The sequence below is a fragment of the Scardinius erythrophthalmus genome (assembly GCF_964197995.2).
Source record: "Scardinius erythrophthalmus genome assembly, chromosome: 1".
In the NCBI taxonomy this organism is placed as follows: domain Eukaryota; kingdom Metazoa; phylum Chordata; class Actinopteri; order Cypriniformes; family Leuciscidae; genus Scardinius; species Scardinius erythrophthalmus.
The window spans coordinates 50,541,053-50,565,561 of NC_138221.1; the positions used below are offsets into that span (position 1 = coordinate 50,541,053).

Genomic DNA, 24,509 nt, shown 5'->3' on the forward strand with positions numbered 1-24,509 from the left:
TCTTACGTTTTGTTTTAGTTCTGTAAATCAAAAGAGGTTACCTTCTCTTAAATGACTAATGCCATTCGCTTCCGATGCTTCCGATGAATGCAGAGTCATTTCTTACACTGGTTGTTCGTAATTGTTAAATTTAATTATTTCCAAAAAATCAGTTGAATTCTGATTGAGCTGTGAGAAATGTGGTTAAATAATTATTGTGATCATTTAGCATTTCAAAAGAGTTTCTTTTACAGTGTTGTAAGAGTGCTCTTTTCTAAAGCATCTGTATCCTATGTTTAGATAAACTTGCGTAGAGCTCACAAAATTATCCCTCAGCATGCATATGCATTCATACACACACTCTGGAGACCAAAGAGCTGTAACAAACTGTATTTATTTTAAATCACAGTTGAAGAACATTTGGGGCAAGGCAATAAGAACCTTATTTCTTGGACTCATCCTCTTTGGAAAGAGTTTTCATGATCTCCTCTTTCTTAGCCTGCAGTCTCTCTTCGCGGCGCTTCCGTGCCTCCCGGGTCTTTGAGCGACGAGCCTCCGCCTGATCACTGCAAGGTAAAAGAAGACACAGATCAGCACTGTTCTTTACAGCAGAGTCAAAACCATGTTTTATCATATTTAAAACTGCAATGGAATATTTCAGGTATTTTCATCTCAATTCAGAAAATGATTTATCTGATAGTTCACAGCAACTGAGGTGTAATGATGCTGAGCATCGTTGTTGTGTTATTGTGGTTTGCACACTTACGACAAGAGCTTCTTGCGGGCCTTGTCTGCTTTGAGCTTGTGTATGTGCTCCATCAAGATGCGTTTGTTCTTGAACACGTTACCCTTTGCCCTCAGATACAAACTGTGGTACCTGAAGGAGACACAGAAACATTAAACATTCATTTTTGTATCCAAAACTCAGACTGTACGTTCACCAAACTTTTCTTAAGGAGAATAGATCTTGCCAAATCTGCAATATTCACAACAGCAGTCCTAAAATACTGCAATATGGTTGAGCGTCATTGCATTAAACTAAATAAAAGAACAAACTTCTGTGTAAAATCAATTTGCAAGCAATTAAAATGAATCTCTCTTTAACATGGACTCACATATGCCTGTCGATCTTCTTAGCCTCTCGGTAACGTCGCAGAAGGCGTCGCAGAATACGCATCCGTCTCATCCAGCACAGCTTCTCTGGCATACGTGCATTTGCTGTACCCTTTCTCTTACCTGCATGCAAACATAACCAATCACAACACACCCAGAAAAGAGCTCACCTACAACTGCCTTGGATTACATAATTATTATATACCAATAGTTTCTAGATACAATAGAACACAATGTGTTCATAGCACAAAAATTGTGATGCATAAACTGAAAATTGCAAAAAGATATAATTGGAGGCCCCACAAGACTGCTGAATTGCCAATTCCCGTTGCCATTGTAACAGCAACTTCTTTGGATTCAGTCTAAACGGTGCAAATTATAACCAAATGTCGTTAAACTGGTACACACCAACACCCATGTGACGGCCCTTCCGTCGTGCCAGAGTATTCTTGCGGCATCGGGCACGAGAGTGCACCGTTACAGGCTTCTTGATGATCAAACCATCCTTCACCAACTTACGAATCTGCTGCCCTAAGTAAAAGGTAGAAAGGCAGATGATTAATTCATTGCACCAATGCAGAGAAAAGTATTCAAGGAGATCTGAACTGCTTACGGGAATTGGCATTGGCAATTTCATTGGTTTCATTTGGGTCCAGCCACACCTTCTTCTTGCCACAGCGCAAAACGCTGGACGCCAACCTCTTCTGAAGCCTAAGCATGCTGGAGAAAAAAAGGACTGGTTTAGATCAATCCCAGAAATTCTTGACATTTAGTACAAAGCTATACAGTTTCATTAACTTAATTAGATAATTTGAATTAATATTCAGCCATGGACTACAGCAAAATATGCTCCCTAGGTTCACACAAGTACATAATAATTGTAATTCTCATATATATATATATATATATATATATATATATATATATATATATATATATATATATAATAAGTGTTTATTTCTAACTGTCCTGGCTTTTAGGACAAGAAGAAAGTCAAAGTAACCCTAATCTATATATAGGGCATGTATGAACATGTCTGATAAGCAGGCCGCATTCACCACTTAATCTCCGGAGAAGAAAAAATAAAAAATAAAAAATAATAATAATAATAAACTACGTTTGCCAAACGTTTTAGTGCGTACAGTGAATTTAAACTAAAATGTAAATTAAACGTGTAAAGTTACTACAGCTTCTAAGCGTTGCGTCAACACGTTTGCCAGTCAGAAGACATAACATGGCGGCGACTATACACATTTAGCAACATTACATCGTACATCGTCTAATTATCTGTTTTAAAAACAGCAAGCAGTGTATATCTTAATATATATATAAAAATCATCCGAATTGGATAAATAAATGAGATAAATAAAACAGCGTAAATCACGACTTAAGACGTACCTCATGGCTGCTAGTCAGAGGAAGTCGAATGCCACCGACAAAGAGGGAGATTGCTCTTCTTCTTTGGGGTTTTACGACAACTGGCTTCCAATTTGCAGCATTACTGCCACCTACCGTGCTAAATTCCCTTTACACTGTATTCTCTCGTCCAATCCAGTTTCTTTAAAAAAAAACCTACTAAATATTCCCTGCCTTCCTGTTTCTCTGCACATTCTAAAATTCTTTTAATACTTTTTTAACATTATTATTTAGTAGGATTATAACAGAGGTAATTTAGATTACAATTTTTTAAGGCATTTAATGTAATTATTCGATGCACATTCAGCGCTTTAAACAATTATATTATAACTTAATCACGTACGAGCTTTAATATATATTTAAAGCATGATATCTTCGACAATAGGAATGGTGCGGTCCACAAAGTACTGCTGGGTGTACTACTACAGGCAGTCGTATTTGTAGGCTGGCTTTGAACTGCTGTGTAATAAAATGGCCACGCGGGGGCAGTGTTTCGCCTGCTGAGAGACGAGAACCTGGGGTTTCTTTAGTAGCCTCATGTAGTAGTGAAATAACAGCTGGTTAGTGTGTTGGTGTAGTAAAAAATGCACAATTTTAGTACGACACCCCAAATTTTACCAAAGTACTTAAAAATGTAGTGGGGTCGTCACTCTGGGGGCATGTAACGCCTGTGAAGAAATGTTTGACAAAATAGCACCAAAACATTAAATTCTGGTTACTCTGGGAGTCATATTTATTTACTCTTTTTTTATCGTTTGAGGTAACAAACATTAATGTAAGTTTGTGCTGTAGATCATTTCATTAGTTCCATTTTAAATTTTAATTTACTGTAAAAGGCCTTGCTTAAATTCCCTGGGTGAACTTTTTAGGTTGCAAAGTTACTATTAGGAAATTATTCTGACAAAATAATAATAATAATAATAATAATTACCCCCCAAAAGGTCTTTTAAAGTCATTATTGTGTAAGATAAGAAACACATTGAATAGACATGATAAAAAAAATGCTTTAGAAATAAATATTTTGATTCAACATAGAATTTATTACACAAACTTGTAAGGCTACAATGTGGCCGTATAACATTTCATTTTCCGAAGCTGCATCTGAAGTGGCATTTGGGTATATTTACAGCCTGTTTAATGCAGCTCAGGGGTCACATGAATTGAAAAATAAAATGATACGCTAAATATGGACCTAAAACCGCCAGTAGTTGGCGGCAAGTCACTGTCATAATGAATGAGTCGTTCAGTTATTCATTCGACTAATCCTTCCTCATCAATCAATCAGATAGGAACGACGCGCAGCTTGACTTTTTTGTTGTTGCTGCTATTTTTATATTTACTGTATTACTTTGTTAACAATCTTCATCTCTGACAATAAAATAGCTTATGAATATTTTTTACAAGATTGTGTAATTGAAAAACTGCATTCCTGTTTGCTAAAATGACTCGGATCCTATGAGCCATTATAGTAGTAGTAGTAGTAAAAAAATGGCATATTGTGGTTTATATAGAATCAAAGGGTGTGGTCATCTCGCGTTCATCTGGAGCAGTAGAGTGAGGAGTAGAACAACAGGCGTCATCCATCTCACAATGAGATTCATTCTATCAGCCAATCAGCGCGAGGATAGTCAACCAGCCACGCCCTGTTCCTACCTGACTGGTTGATGAGGAAGGAGGGCGGGGCCTGGTTCCTCCGCTGAACAGCTGGAGACTGAGCTCGTTGTATTTGCAAAGGGAAGGGAGAGGGTTTCTGCTCAACGCCACCAGGGCTGGGGGCGCAACAGCGCAGTGGCAAGCCATCTGTAAGACACAGGAAAGAGGAAAACCACCTTCGTCTGCTTTATTTTATCTTTCATTATTTTACAATGCACAATAAACTGAAAGCAGGATCTAAATGAAACATTAAAACCGAATTTAAAGTTTAAATCAATGGTACAGGAGGGTATTATGTCCAGGACGCCTTCCACCTCAACCCAGGAAATCCAGATGGACATGTTCGACCACCACGGCTCTCACGCTCAGGTAAGAGAGAGAGAGAGAGAGAGAGACTGCTCAGCTTATACGCAAGTGCAAGCAACGAATGACAAAATACAACCTGCTGCCCGCTATCTAAGAATGGCTGAGTGAAAACACAGATTTTGTTTATGGCGAAGATTAGTCGTTATAAACCGTATCTCAGATTGTGGTTACTTGGCAACAAGGCGGCATCTTTGCGCTCGCGCTCGGCACAATGTCTTTTAGAAGTGATTCTGCGAGGAAAGACACAGAAAGTTGTTAATGTATGAGCTACGTTGTTTTGAATATTGACATTTGTTTAGAAAAACAAACAAACATTTTCTCTGGTAATTAATGGGAAAACATTATTTCATCACCTAGTCCCTGTTCACTCTGTCTCTCTAGACAGCTGGCCTACTGGAGTCTTGCATTTTTTATGATAGTCTATTCTGTTGATAAGTTACGAACCATCACTGTTAATTAAACAAGAGGTCGCTTTTTTGTACAGTTAAAACGTACGCTACATCTGGTACTAGTTAAAGGCTCGTCGCATGAGCCGTTCAGTTAAAGTTAATTAAAAGAGGTGTCTGACACACTGTGAGTGCTGGAAAGATGATGTCAACATATGCTATAAAGTATGTGATGTCATCTTTGACCGTGGGGGGTTTTCTTACCCCCAAACCACGCCCACACCGGACCACCACTGGCTTATTATATTGATATTTTATCATCTATCTATCTATCTATCTATCTATCTATCTATCTATCTATCTATCTATCTATCTGTCTACCCTAACTGTGATGGCAATGTTTGTTTTCCTAAGTAGACTAGTCTTGGTCCACTTAATCGTCTTTTCTTTGCTCTGACCTCTTACTTCAGCAAGTTTGCAAACTTACCATCTACTGCCACAAAAAAGTACCAAAATCTGCCCAAAAAGTAATTGCCCACCCTGGTGATAACATGACCTTGTAAAAGCTGAACAAACATCTACCTGATCACTCTCTTCTTTCTTCTCTCTTTTTCTGTCTACATTTTAGGTTTGTCACTTTCTATGTGTGAGGAGACAAGACAGTTTAACTTCAGTTTTTTTTAATACATTTCTCACCTCTCCTCTCACTGGCTCTGCTCTTTTCTCTGTTTTGTGGTTTATTTCAGAGGATGGTTGATGTATGAACGTGCACCTGTTCCATAAAGGCCACTCGTCGTCATCATCCTGTTCAGCACGGCTTATTAGTTTGGTGTGTGGATGGATGTTTCAGTAGTGTTTCTGATTGTTAGGGCTGTGTTTATATAATGGTCTTTATATAATGCAGTAGCGTGAATGTGTGTGACCTGTGCTGTGGAGATGTGCTCTATCTGAATCATGTCTATACATAGCTGTGAGGAGGCGGAGTGTAGAGAAGCGAGTGAATGTGTGTGTGAACAAGGTGGTTGAGTACAGAAAAAGTGTATTTCCTAGTTTTGTTAAGCATAGGACCATGCGTCAGAATTTAATGTAGATATTAATATCATTAGCCACACATGGTCATTTGAGGACATTCAATTTAAACTTTATTAAGCCTTCTCTTCTCTTCTCTTCTCTTCTCTTCTCTTCTCTTCTCTTCTCTTCTCTTCTCTTCTCTTCTCTTCTCTTCTCTTCTCTTCTCTTCTCTTCTCTTTGTTTTCTGTGATAAACTAGTGGTGACAGTGTGTAACTCAAAAATCCTTTCCCCTGCCCCCGTGGCACAGCTTTTCTCCCTTAATTACCCAATTAGCCTCAGAGGCTGTTTGTCAACAGGAAACCTCTCATCACCATAGCAATACATCCCTCCTCCCTCCCTTGACATTTTGCTGGCCTTTCTCAGATCTGGTTTTGCTGTATATGAGCATTTCCTGCCTCTCACAAACCTTCCACATTAAACAGTTTATGGTCTGTAAAGATGGTTGTTGGATTAAAATATTTTTTGTGTATTGTGTACTGCATTGCTCTCTGATATCCTGCTTGGTCTTTGGATACAGTGATTGTTAAGCCCAATTCACACTAGTGATGGGTCGGTCATGAACAAATTAATCTTTAATATGACTCGGGACTACCGAGTTGTCTCAGAGAGTGATTCGTTAATTTTGTATTGACCGTGCATGCGCAGCAACCTATAGGTTCTGTATACTGGAAAGGAAACGCTAGTTACGTATGTAACTGTGGTTCTGTGAATTCCGGATGACCGCCAGAGGCAGTGCAAAGCACTAGTGGATAATCGCTGCGCCAGCTAGATAGATCGAGAAGAATATAACAACAAAGTCACGTCATGACGCAGACCGAGACGCGAGGATATAACCCACAGCGACTCGGTGCCCAGCCTCAGAATGCTTTCTCGCGCATTCCGAGTGACGAGGGACTCTGGCGGTCATCCGGAATTCACAGAACCACAGTTACATACGTAACTAGCGTTCTGTTTCATTCCTACTGACCGCCAGAGGCAGTGCAAAGCACTAGTGGATGACGCATATCAACACAGTCATGAGGAATGCCACCCACCTGCCAATATCAGGGTTGCTCCAGAAGGACTGCAGAGCTCACATCATGGGAAGCAGCCACGTTAACCTTGTAGAACCGCGCGAAGGTACATGGAGAAGACCAGGTAGCAGCTTCGCAGACATCCGCCAAGGAAACTCCCCGTAAAGTGGCCCAAGACGAAGACACGGCCCTAGTGGAGTGACAAGTAACACCCACTGGTAAGGGTTGATGAGATCTATCATACGCCAACTTTATCGTCTCGACAATCCAGCGTGATAGTCTCTGTTTGGACAAAGATGCACCCTTGCGTACCTCACCATAACAAACAAATAACTGATCTGTCTGTCTGAAAGAAGCGGTAGACTTAACATAGCACTTTAAAGCTCGTACAGGACACAGAAGATGAGACCTCCCCCCATCTGTATCTGAGTGATTGAAAGGCGGCTGAAAAGCAGCCAGATGAATAGACTGATTCACAAATTGTGGTAACAAAACCTTAGGGAGAAAGGCTGGATTAGGCCGAAGAATGACCCCAGAATCCTCTGGTAACCAGCGTAAACACAACTCACTCACTGACAAGGCATGAAGTTCACCAACACGTCTAGTGGAAGCAACGGCCAACAAAAAAGACACTTTTAAGGACAACCACTTAATATCTGCAACATCTAACGGCTCAAATGGTGGTCTACAAAGGGACTCTAGAACAAGCGGTAAGTCCCACACAGGAAAAGGAGTAGAACGAACGGGCTTTAAACGCCTCGCTCCCTTCAGAAAACTACAAACAAGGTTATGAGACCCAAGGGAAGCACCAGCAACCGGGTCATGATAAGCAGATATGGCAGCAACATAAACTTTTAAAGTGGAGGCCGCCCTGTTGTCATCAAATAGATGCTGCAAGAAACTCAAAACTGTCGGCACAGTACAGTGAACTGGGTCAATTCCTTGATCTCCGCACCAAGAAGAAAATATCCTCCAACGAGCAGCATAAAGCTGTCGTGTCGAAGGAGCCCTAGCGTTGCCGATAGTGTTCACTACTGCCGGTTCACAATCCATTAACTGTGATCTGGACCCAAGGGCCAAATCCAGAGCTGAAGACGAGTTGGATCTGGGTGCCAAACACGGCCGTGCATCTGAGAAAGAAGGTCCCGTCTGGTGGGAAGCTGCCATGGTTCGCCTTGTAACAGACTCAGAAGGAGAGGAAACCATGGCCTGGATGGCCATCGAGGTGCCACTAAAAGCACCCTGTGCTTGTATAGGAATACACGATGTAATGTTTCCCACAGAAGTGGAAATGGAGGGAACGCATACAACAGGCAACTCGGCCACTCGTGGGCTAATGCATCCTGTCCCAGTGGGCTGGACGTTTCGGCTCTCGCGAACCACCAGCGGCAATGAGTGGTCATTTCCGATGCAAACAGGTCGACCTCTGCCTTGCCAAACCGTTGCCAAATCATCTGTACTACATCCGGGTGAAGTCTCCATTCCCCCGGGAGCAGCAGATCCCTGGACAGAGCATCCGCCACTTGATTGTCCAATCCCGGGAGATGAACTGCCCTTATTGAGGCCAGCCGGCCCTGAGACCATGTGAGGATCTTGCGAGTTAGCAGTAAAGAAGCAAGAGACCTGGTGCCGCCCTGATGATTCAAATGAAAGACCGTCGACGTGTTGTCGGACCGGACAAGCACATGACGACCCATCAGGTTTGGTAAGAAGTGTTGTAGAGCTAAGTACACTGCCTTCAACTCCAGGACATTGATATGTTCTAAGGCCTCCCTGGGTGACCAGTGACCACCAATTCCCCTCTGGTTCCACGTTGCCCCCCATCCTGTTAGTGAAGCATCGGTCGTGATCACTTCCCGACGGGAGGACACCACCCCTAGAGGCACACCGGCTTTCAGAAATGTTACCTTTTTCCAGGGTTTCAATGCACGGACACAGGCAGGTGAAACGACAATCATGCGATGGCGGTGTCTCGCCGAATCTAGCCCTAAGCTGTTGCTCCACCTCTGAAGAGGCCTGAGGTGAAGCAAGCCCAAGGGGATCACGGATGTTGCGGCAGCTAACATCCCCATTAGTTGCAGAAGGACCCCATAAGGAAGTTTTGTCCCCTGACCGAAACGAGTCAGTAGCTGACAAATATTGTCTGTTCGTGCGTGAGACAATGTGGCAGACATTGTGATTGAATTGAGTATTATTCCTATGAAGGTTATGGTCTGTTCTGGGACCAGATGACTCTTTGTGTCGTTTACAGTAAGGCCCAACTTCTGGATATGCTCCAACACAATCCTGGTGTTGTGTAACGCATGTCGTCTTGTTGGGGCACAGAGCAGCCAATCGTCTAAGTAGGGCAGAATCCTCATGCCCTTGGACCAAAGAGGAGTCAGGGCCGCACTCATGCATCTTGTGAAAACACGAGGAGCCAGAGATAGACCGAATGGTAGAACTCTGAACTGATAGGCTTGATTCTGAAAGCTGAATCTTAGAAACTTCCTGTGGTGGGGAGCAACGGGAACATGGAAGTAAGCGTCCTTCAAGTCCACACTCACGAACCAGTCTCCTTTCGTCACAGATCGAAGAACGTCGACTGTGCGTAACATTCGGAAAGGAAGAGACTTTAAGAACACGTTTAGGCGCCTCAGGTCCAGAACTGGACGAAAACTGCCATCTTTCTTTGGAACAAGGAAGTACGTGGAGTAAAACCCGTCCCTCTGATTGATGGGAAGAACTTTTTCTATGGCTCCTTTCAGTAACAGTGAATGAATTTCTAAGGAAAGGGCCATTGAACTGGTTACGTCTTTGACAACTGTCGGAAAGATTCCTGAAAACTTGGGAGGCCGGCGTCGGAATTGCAGAGTGTATCCCCTGCTCAAAGTCGCCAGAACCCAGGGGTCGGACACTGAATTTTCCCAGTAATGTAGATGCTGCACAGTGAAACGACCGACCGCCGGCCCCATAGCTTCAGGGTTTTTGGCCTCTGCCTTTAGGACCTGTGGGGGGGCGCTGACGTGGTCTCCCCTGCTGGTGACGGTAAAAAGGGCGGCGTCCCTGGGCCTCCTCAGCCCCTCTCTGCCGCTGTGGAGCCTGAAGCTGAGAAACGTTCTGCTGTCGCACTCGATGCTCCGAGCTCGGATAGCGTGGGTGAGCCGGAGTCAGAGGCATTCTAAAAGGTGGTGTTCGTGGAACCTGAGTCAGTTGTCGTGTGGCTTCTGACAACTTCATTCTCTTTTCCAATACCTCAGAAACATTGGGGCCAAAAAGATGTCCTGGTACAATTGGCAGTTCTCTCAGTGTCTTCTTACAATCTTCAGGTAACCTTGCCTGAGCAAGCCATACCTGACGCCGAGCTGTTAGAAGGGTCGCTGAAAGTGTCCCAAGTTCCCGAGTCACATGACCCATAGTCAACAGAGCAGTCTGTAAGAACTGAGATGCAGAAGCGTCAACGCTCGCTGACTCTAATGTGTTATTGCAGGCAAGAAGCAGCTGGCAGATAGTATTCTCAGCTCGAGTTATATAGGCTACCGACTCATATGCTTTCTTCAAGAGAGTGTCAGTACGTCCACATTGCGCACTCGGGCAGCGTACATTGCCTCTTAGAGCCTCATCTGGTGATACCACCAAAGCTGCAACCGGCTGTTCAATTTCAGGCGCCCGTCCTACCCCAATGGAGTCAGCCTCAGCCATTGCTGCAAGAGTGCGGGCTGTCTTTGACCTCCTCCTAGGCACATTGGGACTGGTAAGTGCACTGGAGAATTCTGTCACAAAATCCTTACACGGTGGCATTGCGAACACATTACTATCAGCAGCTTGTCTGAAGAACACATTGGTTTGAATGGGTTGGACAGGTGATTTGTCAAGACCCAAACGAGCCACCGCCATCTGCAGAACCGATAACACATCGTCTGGAGCAGATGGGCCTGCACCCGATGAATGTACAGACCCACCGCTTGAACCACCTGTAGCATATAGGTTAGAAAAAACATCGTTTGGGAGGGTGGGTTGTATGGCAGGTTCCACCGATTCTTCATCGAGAAAATGAGAATTAGACGCGCTCATGGAGAGTACGTCAAAATCTATATCATGTGGGGGTTGGAAATCACTCTCATCCACTGGTGTGTTCTCAGTATGTGGGGCCGACACTGGGGGTTGTAGAGACTGAAGAAGACGTTTCATCTCAATCATTTCTGAAGAGAGAGAAGCTACAGTCTTCGATAACAAGTGTTCTGAACTGTCTTTGTGTGGTACAGATTTCTTCTTGCTAGGCGGAGCGCCAGCAGCTGCTGACGCGCGACGCTTTTGAGCGCGTCGCGGCTGTTGTGCGAGGGTAACAGGCGAGTTAATGTCTAACTCAGCCAGGCGAAGCTGTCTCTCTGACATCGGTAGCATACTACAATGCAAACACGGATCAGTCAGGGCCTCCTTCAGATGTTGAGCGCCTAAACATGATGGGCATCGATCGTGTCCGTCGTCGGGAAGAAGCGTATTCGGACACAATTTGCAACTTGAAACGGAGATGAGAGAGCTATGATCCATGACTCCGTCAATAACACGTCCTCGGTTAGCACCGTAGGCACTTAAAACTGTAATAGCACCCACTGAGCAGTTCGAAAAAAATCTTCGGATAGAACCGAAAATTCTAACATGAAACGTTCTCACCAGAACGTAAAAGTCAAATCTGCCTTCGGATAGAACCGCGAGGCATTCAATGACTAGCACTACGGCGAGTAACTTATGCGATGAATCTAAGATGATAATATAAATATTAGGGGTGGTGAAAAAAATCGATTATTGATTAATCGCGAGTATGTTATGGACGAGTATGAATCGATTATCAAATTTTCAAAAATCGATTTTTTATAAAAAAAAAAAAAAAAAAAAAAATCCACTCTGCGTGCATTTAGAGCATGTTATGTTATGAGAGGCGAATCACAACTACTTCAGAAAACCCAGCACAGTATAGGAACTACCAGGCAGTGACGTATGTGTACGCTGAAATAAAAAGTATTTCACCTCAGAAAAACGGACGTTCCTTTCCTGTCAGCCGTTATACTGTACTCGTAGCGCACACTCTTCAATTGCACGCGCAAATGCGGAGGGGCGCGCCGTGTATCGCTTCACTGTATAGTGCAAAGTGCAAAGGAAACTACGAGCATGCAACGTTGTTACGTTGTAAATTAGTAAGTCATGAAATAAAAGTAAAATACCAATAAATCACGTTACTGGTACGTCGTGTGTTAGCTGAGAAGGATTTGCATGCAGGCATGATTTTCATTCTATTCACCAGGAGCAGTTTCCATGTTTCATTAACAGTTCTTGTTAGTATTGTGTATTCACCATGGTAACTGTCGTTTCAATATTAACGCCAAAATGCCACTTTATTTTCACTTTGTGTTATTTTTTATATTTGTAAAATACTGTGGTGGCTCATACCAACATTGTATTAAAAGCTAGTTTGGTTCAACTTGATGAGTCACAACACAATGTGATGTATTCATTTCTGTGTTCTACAGAACATAAGCTACATACAAATAATTCTGAAGTTATAACTACACGACACAGAAAGTGCTTTGAGTTGTTACTCAATAAAAGAGTTAAGTAATTCAGCAGCTGACTTTTTTTAATACTGCAATCACTTAGTGTATTTTTGTTTACTGTTGTGAACTGGAAAATCAATAATCGCTAATCGAAAATCGTTAATAATCGAAAATCGACTGTAATCGAATCGGGACTTCAATAATCGTAATCGAATCGAATCGGGAAATCAGACAGATTAACCACCCCTAATAAATATATATTTATATAAAACACATATAACGTTAGGTTTGCGGTGAACGCAACCTAAGCGCGGTCGAAACCAGCCACCGGATAGTACCGTGAAGCACAGAGTTTCGCCGACGCCACCACAAACGTATGCACTCACCTAGAAAAATAATCCAAGATATCCGTCCTGATGATAGTGTAGAACGCGCTGTCACAGCTTGGGAGGGCGAATCCTCGCAACTCAGGTAAGCTGCACGGGACAGCGTGAAAACATACGACCTATCAAAAGCGAGAAAGCGAAAGAGGCTGGGCACCGAGTCGCTGTGGGTTATATCCTCGCGTCTCGGTCTGCGTCATGACGTGACTTTGTTGTTATATTCTTCTCGATCTATCTAGCTGGCGCAGCGATTATCCACTAGTGCTTTGCACTGCCTCTGGCGGTCAGTAGGAATGAAACAGAACAGAAATGATTAGTTCATCTCTCGAGTCTTCGGGTTCGGGTCCGAGTCTTTCGTTCGTCCTGTCAGTCCCATAGAGCCAATGCTGTCTGTCTTCAGGTCTGATTCTTCTGAGTCTTTCGTTCTTTTGTCACGTGACGTGATGTGACAGTGCTGGACACAGAAATAGTTAATAATTCCCAAACTTTCTTACAAACAACTTTCTTACGCCTCCACTCACACCACTATCAGACTATCTGATCCACTCGGTCAACTTTACTGTAGTAAACGCTGCACAATGGTATCGCTCTTTACAACGTCGGACACATAACGGTAATTAATATGATTAGCCTTTTGCTTGACTACGTTATAAAACAGCTAATAATGTGTTGCTAATGTTACACAAACCATTTTCCTGTTCGCCTCTTCTGGCAGTCAGCATCCAGAAACGCTTTGAACAACTCAGAACGTCAGTGGAGAAAGAAATATAGTTCATCATAACATCGTAATACACATCAGATACATAATTCACCCGCTATATTGCTAAATGTACCCGATTTTTCATATCAATAGTATCAAAATATCAAAAATTTCATATCAAATGTACCCAATTTTTCATATAAAAAATATACCAGGATAGCCTGGCCCCTCTTGAGACACCTCTGCTTTAGAGCAGTCATAGTGACTGATTTGGTAAAGCCCACCGGCATGTTGACGTGTTTGGCTACAAGGTAGATTGTGACGTGTAAAGAAACACAGTCAATTTGCACATGGTTTGTCTTAAAGCATATTAAAAATACCACATAGACATATAAACAACATTCAAAACTTGATTTTCACCACAGGGCGTCTTTAATCTAATATTTATTTTTTGAATTTATTTTAGCTTAATTACAATCATTCCAGGTGATTTATGCACACCAATACCATGATTGGGTAAATTTTTATTTTTATTTTGACTTTAATAATATTGAAATTCATGATCTATGGTGCTAAATAAGTTTTTAGAGTGTCTAGTAGGCCTAGGCTATATACCACAATAATTTGTAAAGGCAGTGCTAAATGATGCTTTTTTGCGACTTTCAAAGACTATTATGAGCCTTTTATAGTGCGCAGCGGCAATGCAGACAGTGGGTTTCTGTCCTTCTGTTTGGTTTTAAATGAATGTTGTGTTATTTCATCTGCACAGATAGAGGTTCTTTGGATGTTTACCAGTATTGGTAAAGATATGGCATTGTGGTTTGATTTATGTAAAAGTTTCCAGTAAGCTTGCAATTAGTCTGTGTATGTAATCATAATATTGTGTAGTTAGAGTAACCAATGCTGAAAACCATGGTTGTTGAGGCTTGCTTTTTTTCCTGTGTTGTTCCCAGAATCAACTACAGAACAAATGTGTCAGACTTTGCACTAGTTTGCATAAGACCTTATAGTAGGGGTGTAACGATACCCTCATGTCACGATTTGATACCACAATACTGAATTCACGATACAATATTATTCCGATACTTCAAGACAAATGGTAAGAGCCAGGTTAACAAAAAATGTACTGTTGGTTAAAATGGTGAATTTGGTATTACATTGGGGGTGGAAATGAACAGTCTTAGACTTAGCGCTGGTAACCCAATGCACAGGACAATGGTGACACCAGAATAAAACATATTCATGATTCTGAAGTTGAAAACAGAATTATTTTTTACCACTTTAAGCCACTTTTTACTGGTAACCTAAGACATTTGGCATTATCAGGACCCACAAATATTTCCCCATTGCATTATTGTCCATTATATTCAACATTATATATAGTAGTTTAATGTAGTACTGACATGAACATTGTTTCTCACACAGTAATTTTTATTTTGGGTGAACTCATTTGTCACTATCCACGATGTTGCATTTTTGTATTGCGATATATTGTTACACCCCTAACTTATAGAGCTGACTACAGAGATTTTATTTCTTGAACCACATAAAGAGCGCATATTTGTATATTTGAGAAGATTTTTATTCAAGCACAAAAATATGAACACAGCAACTTTCAGATGTTCTTTACCATGAAGGAATTATGACAGCGTTAACTGTGTGAACCCTGTATAATAACTTTCCAATTTAGATTTGCCATTTTCTTTGGTGTTAAAGTGCTTTTGTTTTTGCAAGCATTTGTGTCAGAAAGCTTGTGTGCATCGCTGTTAATGTGGGTTTTGAACATGTCACAGTATTGCCTGATGTATCAGGGTCTTTTAGTGCCACCAAACCCAATATAGCCTCCTTCTGGTCTCGATGGCAACGGAGTCTGGCGCCTATGAATGCCACATAGAGGGCCCTGCCAAGGGCAGCCAGGCCATTGGCTAGTGTTAAGGCCAATCAGATTACTGATTCCCAGAGAACACTGGAGGACATAAGTAATTATGCTTAATCATATCTGGACACAGGGACAGGATGTGGAATCTACAGTTTGTGTTTGTGTGAGTGGGCATGCATACAAAAAAGTGTCCATTATTTCTAATTTCCTTTCATTTCTCTCTCTCTCTCTCTCTCTCTCTCTCTCTCTCTCTCTCTCTCTCTCTCTCTCTCTCTCTCTCTCTCTCTCTCTCTCTCTCTCTCTCTCTCTCTTATGTTCCCTCTTTCAGGGGAAGTGTGCAAAGAGGAAGAGCCGTTTCAAACGCTCAGATGGCAGCACCTCCTCAGACACAACCTCCAACAGCTTCGTCCGACAGGTAAGACGGCCAGTTCCTTATGAAATGCCTTGTGTCTTTCACTCTTGAGTCATCATAAGGTATAATTCCCCCTTTTGAACCATCATACACCATGTAATCAGGTTCTCAGCATTCATTTTAAAACAGCAATTTTATAGCTGAATATAGTTGTTGCAGTCTTTACTATACCAATCCTTCCTGTGCTTACAGTCTGAGGTCAAAGGCTCTGACCTGTAGTTTGTGCTGTTGGTCTGTGGGTGTTTTTGCAGTTCTTCTCCTTTTTACAGGAAGATTTCTGCTATTCATTCCTGCAGGATGCAGTTTTTAATATTGGAACAAACTAATGTGTTGTTTAGATACATGAGCAGCACACTTATATTTGGAATAGTACACTACCATTATTTGATAATGCTTTGTCTCCAAATTATATGGATCATCATAATTTTTTTAAAACACTTGCTCACATACAGTAGCGAGGGCGCGTCAACATTTTTCCTATGCAATGACGTTAGCCAATCATAACAGTGGCCGTTTTCAATTTCTTCCACATATATATTTGTTTTTTGTGCAAAAAAACTTTAATGACATTATAAGGGAAACTTAAGGAACGTACTAAAATAATTTGATGACTCCTAATAATAATAATAATAATTTGTTACGTTTATATAGTGCCTGCATATATATATATATATATATATATATAAAAGGTATACCTGCATATGAGCCATTTATCTTGGGGGCATTTTGTTTTTATAGGGGGCACACTTTTTTATGATCTGAGAAACGTTAACCATAACATCCCGTATTTATTTAGCATAATATAACTGACCAAGTTTTTTATTAAAACAACACCAAAACACAAAATATGAATTTTCTGATCAGTGGAGGGTGGACCAACATCATGAGGATATGCACTTCCCATTTAAAAACATTTAGATTTAGATTATTCTTTGAAATAGTTTCAAGTTTCGTGTCATGCACAACCTACACATCCCAGTATAAATGATAAATGATTTGTTATTAAACCGTCTACGTTCACAAACCACTGTTAATGTTAACAGAAAAGCAAGCATAGCCTACTACAGTTGTGGTCAGAATTATTGGCACCCCTCGTAAATATGATCAAAGATGACTTTTGATCTTTTATTCAAAAAGTAAACAAATTGAAAGTGGGGGGGAAATCACATTATGAAATAAATGTTTTTCTCCAAAACACGTTGGCCACAATTATTGGCACCCCTAGAATTTTAGTAACACATCTCTGAAGAATATTCCCATTCATTTTTACATTTTTAAGAAACACACGGGTAACTAGAAAGAACATGAAATTGTCCAGCCATGACTTCCTGTTCCACAGGAGTACAAATATGAGGAAACACAAAGGCTAAATTCCCTTGATCATCCATCACAATGAGAAAAACCCAAGAAATGATGGTTGAGCTTCACAAAATAGAAAGTGGCTGTAAGAAAATAGCTAAAGCATTGAAAAAATGAAGTTCCAATCAACTAAAGATGTTATGAATCTGCCTAGAAGGAGGACATGTGTCTATATTGTCTGAATGCTCGGCGAGAAGGAAAGTTTGAGTGGCAAGGATCATAGATGGAGAATTGCAGAGATTAATGAAGTCTTGGGGTCAGAAAGCCTAAAAAAATCAAACTCCTACATCACCACGTTATTTGTGAGGGTTTCAAAAAAAATCCTCCTTGTTCATCCAAAAAACTCCAGCATATTCAGTTGTCAGACACGACTGGAACTTCAAAAGGGACCTGGTTCTATGGTCCCATAAAACTTGTTTTTGGCAGCAAACCACCAGATGGTTTTGGTGCAAATAGGGATAACAAGTACCCCATATCCACGGTTTAATATACTGCTCTATCTTTAATGTTGTGGGCCTATTTTTTTGCTAGAGGCAAACTTGCTGGACATCTTGTTCAGATACATGGCATCATGGATTCTATCAAATACCAAGAGATAAAAAATCAAAACCTGACTGCCTCTGCTAGAAATCTTATAATGTGGCGTGGTTGGATCTTCCATCAGGACAACGATCCAAAACAAACATCAAAATCAACACAAAAATGTGTCATTGAGCACAAAATGAAGCTTCTGCCATGACCTGACCTGGACCCTAAAATGAGTGGGCTGAACTGAAGAGGAGAAGCACCAACATGGAGCTGGGAATTGAAGGATCTCCATCAGGCATTATAGGAGAAAACTCAAAGCTGTTATCTTGGCAAAAGGAGGTTGAAAAAAGTAATAAACAAAAGGGTGCCAGTAATTGTGGCCAATGTGTTTTCGAGAAAAACATTGATTTCATAAAGAGATTTTCCACTCATTTTCAATTCTTTTACTTCAATGAAAGGTTAGATTTTTGTGATTTTTTTTAAATAAAAGATTAAAAGGATTAACAATGCAGATTTATTTTACAGGCTTCTTTGTTCATATTTACCAAGGGTGCCAATAATTCTGACCACAACTTTATATGGAGGATTTGGTGCTCCATTTATCTCACAAAGTTCTGTTATAATCAGCGAAGCTGACTACACAATGCATTCTCATTGTTATAATATTCTTTTTTTACGGAGAAAAAATGATCCTTGACCAGCAGTTATGGGCAGGTTTTTCCCTCTATGGAAGCTTGTTTACCACTACAAAATAAAAAAAAATAAAAAGATAATTGCGACTTTTTATCTCACAATTCTGACTTCATAACATGCGTTTTGGACTGTATATCTGACTTTATAACTTACAATTGTTAGTTTATATCACGCAATTCTAGGAAAAAAAAGTGCAATTACCTTTTATTATTTTTATTCAGTGGCGGAAACAAGCTTTCATAGTAGCAGCATCAGGCAATTGAATGAGAAAATTCAACACTATAAATCTGTGGCCAGTGTAAAGTAAGCCTTGCCCAGCCTTAAATACGCTCCGACTCATTTTACTTTAATTCTGTTTCATTGTAGAGATTAGTGTTCTTGTGAGCTCAATGCTGCTTTCAATAATAAGTTCACTGAATGACCATGCGATTAGGGGGGCCTGCATTAATCAGCTATGAAAATAATTATCAGCTTATTATTTTGTGCAGAATTTTAATATCGGTGCTAAATGTAATGATACCAATGTAGCATGTTACAATTTTAAATGTTTATCATTTGTATAACCAAAAAAATAGTAGATGTGTTGTTTGTTAGTAAGTTAATCATTTTAGCTAGCATTCTGTTCTTTTTTTCCCCGTCACATACACCTAACATTTTAAGGAAGGTTCCTGTGTCACGCTGAAATTTGTCCTCCTCTCTTAAAGTCCTCCTCACAGCCCCTGCTGAACGACATTTACCCATCCGCAGGGGGCGTCAGTCTAAAATACCTACTTCTCGCCTGGGATCTTTATACAGACTGGAAAGGTGGACTCGCACCTATTCTCACATATAGCTGTCCATAAATTTGATTCATCTTACATGTGCTCAGAAACTTGTGTAACTTCAAAGATGTTTAGTGCTCTTTTCAAGATTTTCCTTCTGCCATACAATGCTCTTAGAAGATTTATGAATATTTATGACCATATAGTACGTTTCTGTGTGTGTATGCCCCCTCTTTGGCAGCAGAAAGTATGAAAACCTGTGTAGGCCTTGGTCTCATACACACCCACGCGTATACACATATGAACAAATACACACACACACACACACACACACACACACATACGTGGTTGTGCTCTTATACTGGCCAGGTTTCCATGGTGACAGGGTCCCGAATCTCCCCGCAGCATGCTGCACAGTCGGAAGAGGAGGAGGCAAATAGATTAGTGTGCTTGTGTATATAGGTGCGTGTGTGTGTGTGTTTGGAAGCGTATAGGCCGATGTGTTGATTGCTGACAAAAATGTGTGGTCGCAAACAGCTGGGGTCATATATCAGTCCCACTGTCAGACAGACACACACACACATGATTGTATCGTTGTGATGTAATGGGTGTGGCTCTCAAGCCAGTGTTTCTTAGGATGAGGCCCCTGAATAATTGATCCTGTATCCCCATGGGCTCTCTTGATGGATCACTTTCTAATTTTCCCATTAGTTTGGGTGCCATTAGATCAGAACTGAGGTTGAGTGCTTCTTGGCTCTCTGAGGAGCGGCTGGTGTGTTTGATCATGGCTTCAAATGGCAGCTGCACAACAGAACATCCCCTCGCATTTCCCTTTATGCCACGGTCGGTCACACCTGATGCCACACAAAAGCTGCTGCGTGCTAGCCGCTTCAGTACGTGTTTGCATGAGTTGTTTACTGTGTTTGTTTGTCTGGGTTACATGTGTTTTGTCTAGAGTGGAATTTCATATTTATCTCTATGGTTTTATTGCTAGATTTAAAAATCCAGCATGCAGAGAGTATATGAAGGAGGATAAGGGGGGGTTATATTTTTGTGTCTTCAAACAGGTTAAAGGGGCCATATTATGCATTGTATTATATATTTTTCCAGAGGTCTAAGTTTTTTTGTTGTTTTGTCTTTGTTTTCATAGGCTATTTCATTTTTATTACCATTTTCCAGCTGTTCTCTGCATATGTCAAAATGTATGTTGTATGATATCTCAATATTTGGCTTTAATGTCTTATAGCATTATCCCTTGTAGCATTTAAAACAATTGATTTTAGTTTTTTATTTATTCATTTATTTAGACAAATTAGTGTAGAATTTTATTATGAGCCATTTATCAATTATTAGCCATGAAAATATTTATCGACTTATGATTTTGGCCAGAAATGTAATATCTGTGCTACTCTAAATGAAATGAGCTCCTGGTATAACAATGTAGAGTGCTACAATTTTAAAAGTATATCATTTGCATAACTTAATTTTTTTATGCTTTTTTATTGCTTTATGTAGCAGTAGGCTATATAGTGTATACGCATAGAGTAAGACGTTGGCTAGTATTCTGTTTAGCTTTGTGTTAGTAAATGTTCTTTTTGAACTGGAGAAAAAGTTTTAAGTGTTTTTATTTTATATCAAGTTTTTCTGTGTGTATGTGTGTCAAAACAAACTCCTCATTATATGGCATTTTTAATAATGGCATAAACATGCATATCCACAGAAAATTAAGTGTTCCAAATGAGCTATAAAGGTGCATTTAAAAAGGAAGAGAGAACATGGCAAAGATCATGAGTGCTGACGGACAGAGTGTTATAGTGAGGTGATGATGGGTGAGTGGCTGTTCCTGAGGGTCAAAGGTCGCCCTATAGTGGTTTTAACAAACAGATACCACTTGTGGATGCCAGCATATATGCCAATGTCTGGGACTCCAAAAGTCAAAGTTTATGTTGTATCTCTTTATTTAGTTTTTTTTATTAATATTATTATAATTTAGTTTTTATTCTATTTACAGGTGTTGATATTTGTATTGATTCATTGAGCAGATACTTAAATCCAAAGTGACATGCAAGTGTTTGTCCAGCTTACAAACACTAAATTTTTTCCCAGGCAGATTACAATAGATGGTACACATTTGGATATGTGGTGTGGATTTACCATAGATTTCTGCATAAATTGGACTTACAATTTGGTCTGATTTTCAACTCAACAATAGACAGACTGCTTTAGCAAAAAGAAGACCAACTGCATTTTTTGCATAAAAAGTTCATATAGTTTTTTTTAAATGGATCGCTGTGTCAACAAAAATATTAAGCAGCACAACTGTGATAATAATTAGAAATGTTTCTTGAGCAGCAAATCGGCTTTGCGAATAAATTACATTTCAAAATGTATTTGAAAAAAAAAGAAAAATTCCATATTACTATTTTTACTGTTTTAAATGCATCCTTGGTGCATTGATATTTTTTTCTCTCCAAAAAAACCCCTAAAAAAACAAACTACTGACCCCAAACTTATGAACGGTAGTGTATATGCTGAAAATAAACTTCTTCTTTTTTTAAATTTAGCCCAAACTTTTGAAAACAGAAACTGTCCATTAGCCACTGACTGACCTGCCTGTTGGTAGATTTTGGAAATGACACAAGGACAAACAAACTGTTCATTAATTGGCCGGGCAGGCACAGTTATTGTCCAATAATCTCAAAATGTTCAAATACTGGCAGGTTTATCTGCCTGACCAATACATATCAGTCTATTACTAAGGTCACATGCAGGTGATTTTAAACTAAATGAAGCTGTTCTACTTGAGTGAGTCAACCTCAGGTGGAGTGACTGACTAAACGGATGTGTGGGATCTACAGACACAATGAGTCAGGTGCCCTACTGTCATGTAGAGGATTGTTAAAGAGGGTCTCTCACTAACCCCTCCTTGCTCTTTCTTTCTTTCTTTCTTTCTTTCTTTCTTTCTTTCTTTCTTTCTTTCTTTCTTTCTTTCTTTCTTTCTTTCTTTCTTTCTTTCTTTCTTTCTGTTGGGCTGACGTTTACATTCCCACTCTTTTTGGCACTCTCCACTCCATACCAGAGCTAAACACGGAAGAGATGAGTGAGAGAGAGAGAGAGAGAGCTGCCCCTGCCTGTCACAGCTAAATTTAACCCCTCAGTCTGCAAATGTAGCACAAGTCCTGCAATTTGACCCCCCCTCCCCCCAATTCTTTCTCTCTCTCTCTCTCTCTCTCTCTCTCTCTCTCTCTCTCTCTCTCTCTCTCTCTCTCTCTCTCTCTCTCTCTCTCTCTCTCTCTCGTTTTACCCCCTTCAACTTAGAAACTGAGTACAGGTTTCAGCTGTGTGTGTGTGTGTGTGTGTGTGTGTGTGTGTGTGTGTGTGTGTGTGTGTGTGTGTTTGTCAGAATGAGTCAGGAGGGGGTGTTGAGGTTAGCAGAGCAATTGGTCACTCTCTGACACACGCATAGTCCTCTGCCTAACTTTTGAAACACACTCCCATCACAGCTACACACACATTAATATAGCCTTGTGTTACACACACACATCGTGTTCGGTGTGGACTCGGATCTTTGGGTGTGACTCTGTGTTACCGTTGCAAGGAGCGAGTGCCATGGAGACCAACACGCGGATTCAAAGGCCCGCAATGGTAAGAAACACCTGGAAACGTGTGAGTTTTTGTGGGGGTTAATTAGGTTTACTAACGACTACGTAAAAAAACTGCCTCGGACACATGGATCTTTGCAATAAGTCTTATTTGGACCTTCTCTCTAGCTCTCTCTCTCTCTCTCTCTCTCTCTCTCTCTCTCGTGTTGCTGTCTGATTCCATTTTGGGCTGGGCAGCTGCTTAGGCCTGCTGGGTTTAAATTAGACCTCCAGCACTGCTCAGAGACCTTGCTGGTGCTGGCTGCCCTGTCTCAAGGCCCTTAGCCTGGGTTTCTGTCAGATCTTTACACCCATGGAGCGTGATTATATAACAAAACCATATGTACCAACTTTCATCGAGTCATTAACGAACTGCATCAGGTGTGATTAAATATGTTTCACCAATGATAATTTTAAAGGAGATTTTTGGGGAGGCAGAACAATAAATAAGGCTGAAAACATTTCTATGCAGGTGCTTTTTCAGACAATGTTCAGTCAGATCACTAGCTGAGCCTTGTTGTGTGCTTTTGCAACGCTAAAGTGCTGTGATGTGATGTAAAAAAGCAGGTGAAATGCAGAAGAGAAAACTGCTCTGTATTTGAGAAAAATCAGGGTCACAGTGACTAAAGCTTGACTAAATCTCATGTGGCTCAGTAAATTTGTGTTGTTTGATGGGATGTTTGAATTTGAAGACTGCTGATTGGAGATTAGAGGTTTGTTTAGTTTGAAATTAATTTATGGTTTGAAAGTAATTCGTTTAAAAAAATAACCTTTTGTCTCATCAACAGGTTTAGTCTAACAGCAGGGCATATGGCTTGTCAAATGTATAGCTGTATAAGAAACATATATCTAAATGTGATCTGTCATTAAATTTGTCTTTTTAGGTTTGAGGGTCAGATTATAGCATAATAAAGATTTATTGGTTTAGTGGCTTGAAGACATCTGAGAGTCGAGGATCAGATTTATGCAGATTGTGAGGATGGTATCATCAGATGTTTATATGAGCAAACATATGTTAGAAGTATCTTAATCCTTGCTGTAGCTGTAGGGGTCAATGTATTCATACATTAATATTATCTGCTTGTGAACTCTGCGTACAAGTGCTCACTGTTGTTTGTCATGCTATGTTCACTTAATACCCTGAAAAATTCAGCTGTCCTAACAAATTAATTCAGAAGCATATGAGTTTGTTGCATAGTTCTAGAAGCGACGTGCATTTTTGACTCTTTCACGTTTCACGCATTGAACTTTTTTAAACACTATGATATGAACCCCCAGATATAATGATACACTTGCAAAGGGACCCCCTGCCTAAATTATAAAAGGCAGCCATACATTTTCTTGTATAAAGTCTCAATATTAATGTGAAAAATACAAATATTATAACTATGTGAAATATTATTTGGAAAATATATTTCTATTTAAGTTTGTTTACACTGTATATGTTTCTGAATATTTTATCATTAGAGTAGTGTTACATGTGTAAACCTCAAGAGAAGCATAAAACTATGGCAGTAAATAGATACAAATAATTGTGATTAATCTCATGATTTTAGACATTAAGTCTTAAGTTAAGAAAGAAACCGTGATAAATCGATTATTTGTTTTTTGTACTATTTTAAAA

At 40.3% G+C, this 24,509-nt stretch overlaps 2 protein-coding genes across 4 annotated transcripts in view; one reads left to right on the forward strand and one right to left on the reverse strand.

Annotated features, from left to right (window-relative positions):
• Positions 1 to 354: 354 nt before the first annotated feature.
• On the reverse strand, positions 355 to 2,944 carry rpl19 (ribosomal protein L19). Its single transcript, XM_081363912.1, has 6 exons — positions 2,491 to 2,944; positions 1,706 to 1,812; positions 1,501 to 1,623; positions 1,095 to 1,215; positions 746 to 856; positions 355 to 545 (listed from the first exon to the last, which is right to left on the reverse strand). Exons 1-6 carry the CDS (start codon positions 2,493 to 2,495, stop codon positions 422 to 424), a joined length of 591 nt encoding a protein of 196 aa, XP_081220038.1. The 5' UTR covers positions 2,496 to 2,944; the 3' UTR covers positions 355 to 421.
• A 1,286-nt stretch (positions 2,945 to 4,230) lies between these two features.
• Positions 4,231 to 24,509, forward strand: part of cacnb1 (calcium channel, voltage-dependent, beta 1 subunit) — a 46,088-nt gene continuing 25,809 nt past the window's right edge. The window contains exons 1-2 of one of the 3 annotated variants that reach the window (XM_081384961.1): positions 4,231 to 4,530; positions 15,820 to 15,906. In XM_081384961.1, the coding sequence (XP_081241087.1) occupies positions 4,438 to 4,530; positions 15,820 to 15,906 (180 nt within the window). In that variant the 5' untranslated portion in view covers positions 4,231 to 4,437. Of the gene's footprint in view, positions 4,531 to 15,819; positions 15,907 to 22,673; positions 22,890 to 24,509 lie in introns of those variants that run through there. The other 2 variants (XM_081384959.1, XM_081384960.1) reach the window with 2 other exon arrangements.

Excerpts from the sequence above, each read along its gene's own strand:
- rpl19 (XM_081363912.1), bottom strand. Across the intron at positions 1,624-1,705 it reads AATTGCCAATGCCAATTCCC|GGCAGCAGATTCGTAAGTTG; the intron begins GTAAGCAGTTCA and ends CCTTTTACTTAG. Across the intron at positions 1,216-1,500 it reads GGGCCGTCACATGGGTGTTG|GTAAGAGAAAGGGTACAGCA; the intron begins GTGTGTACCAGT and ends GTTTGCATGCAG.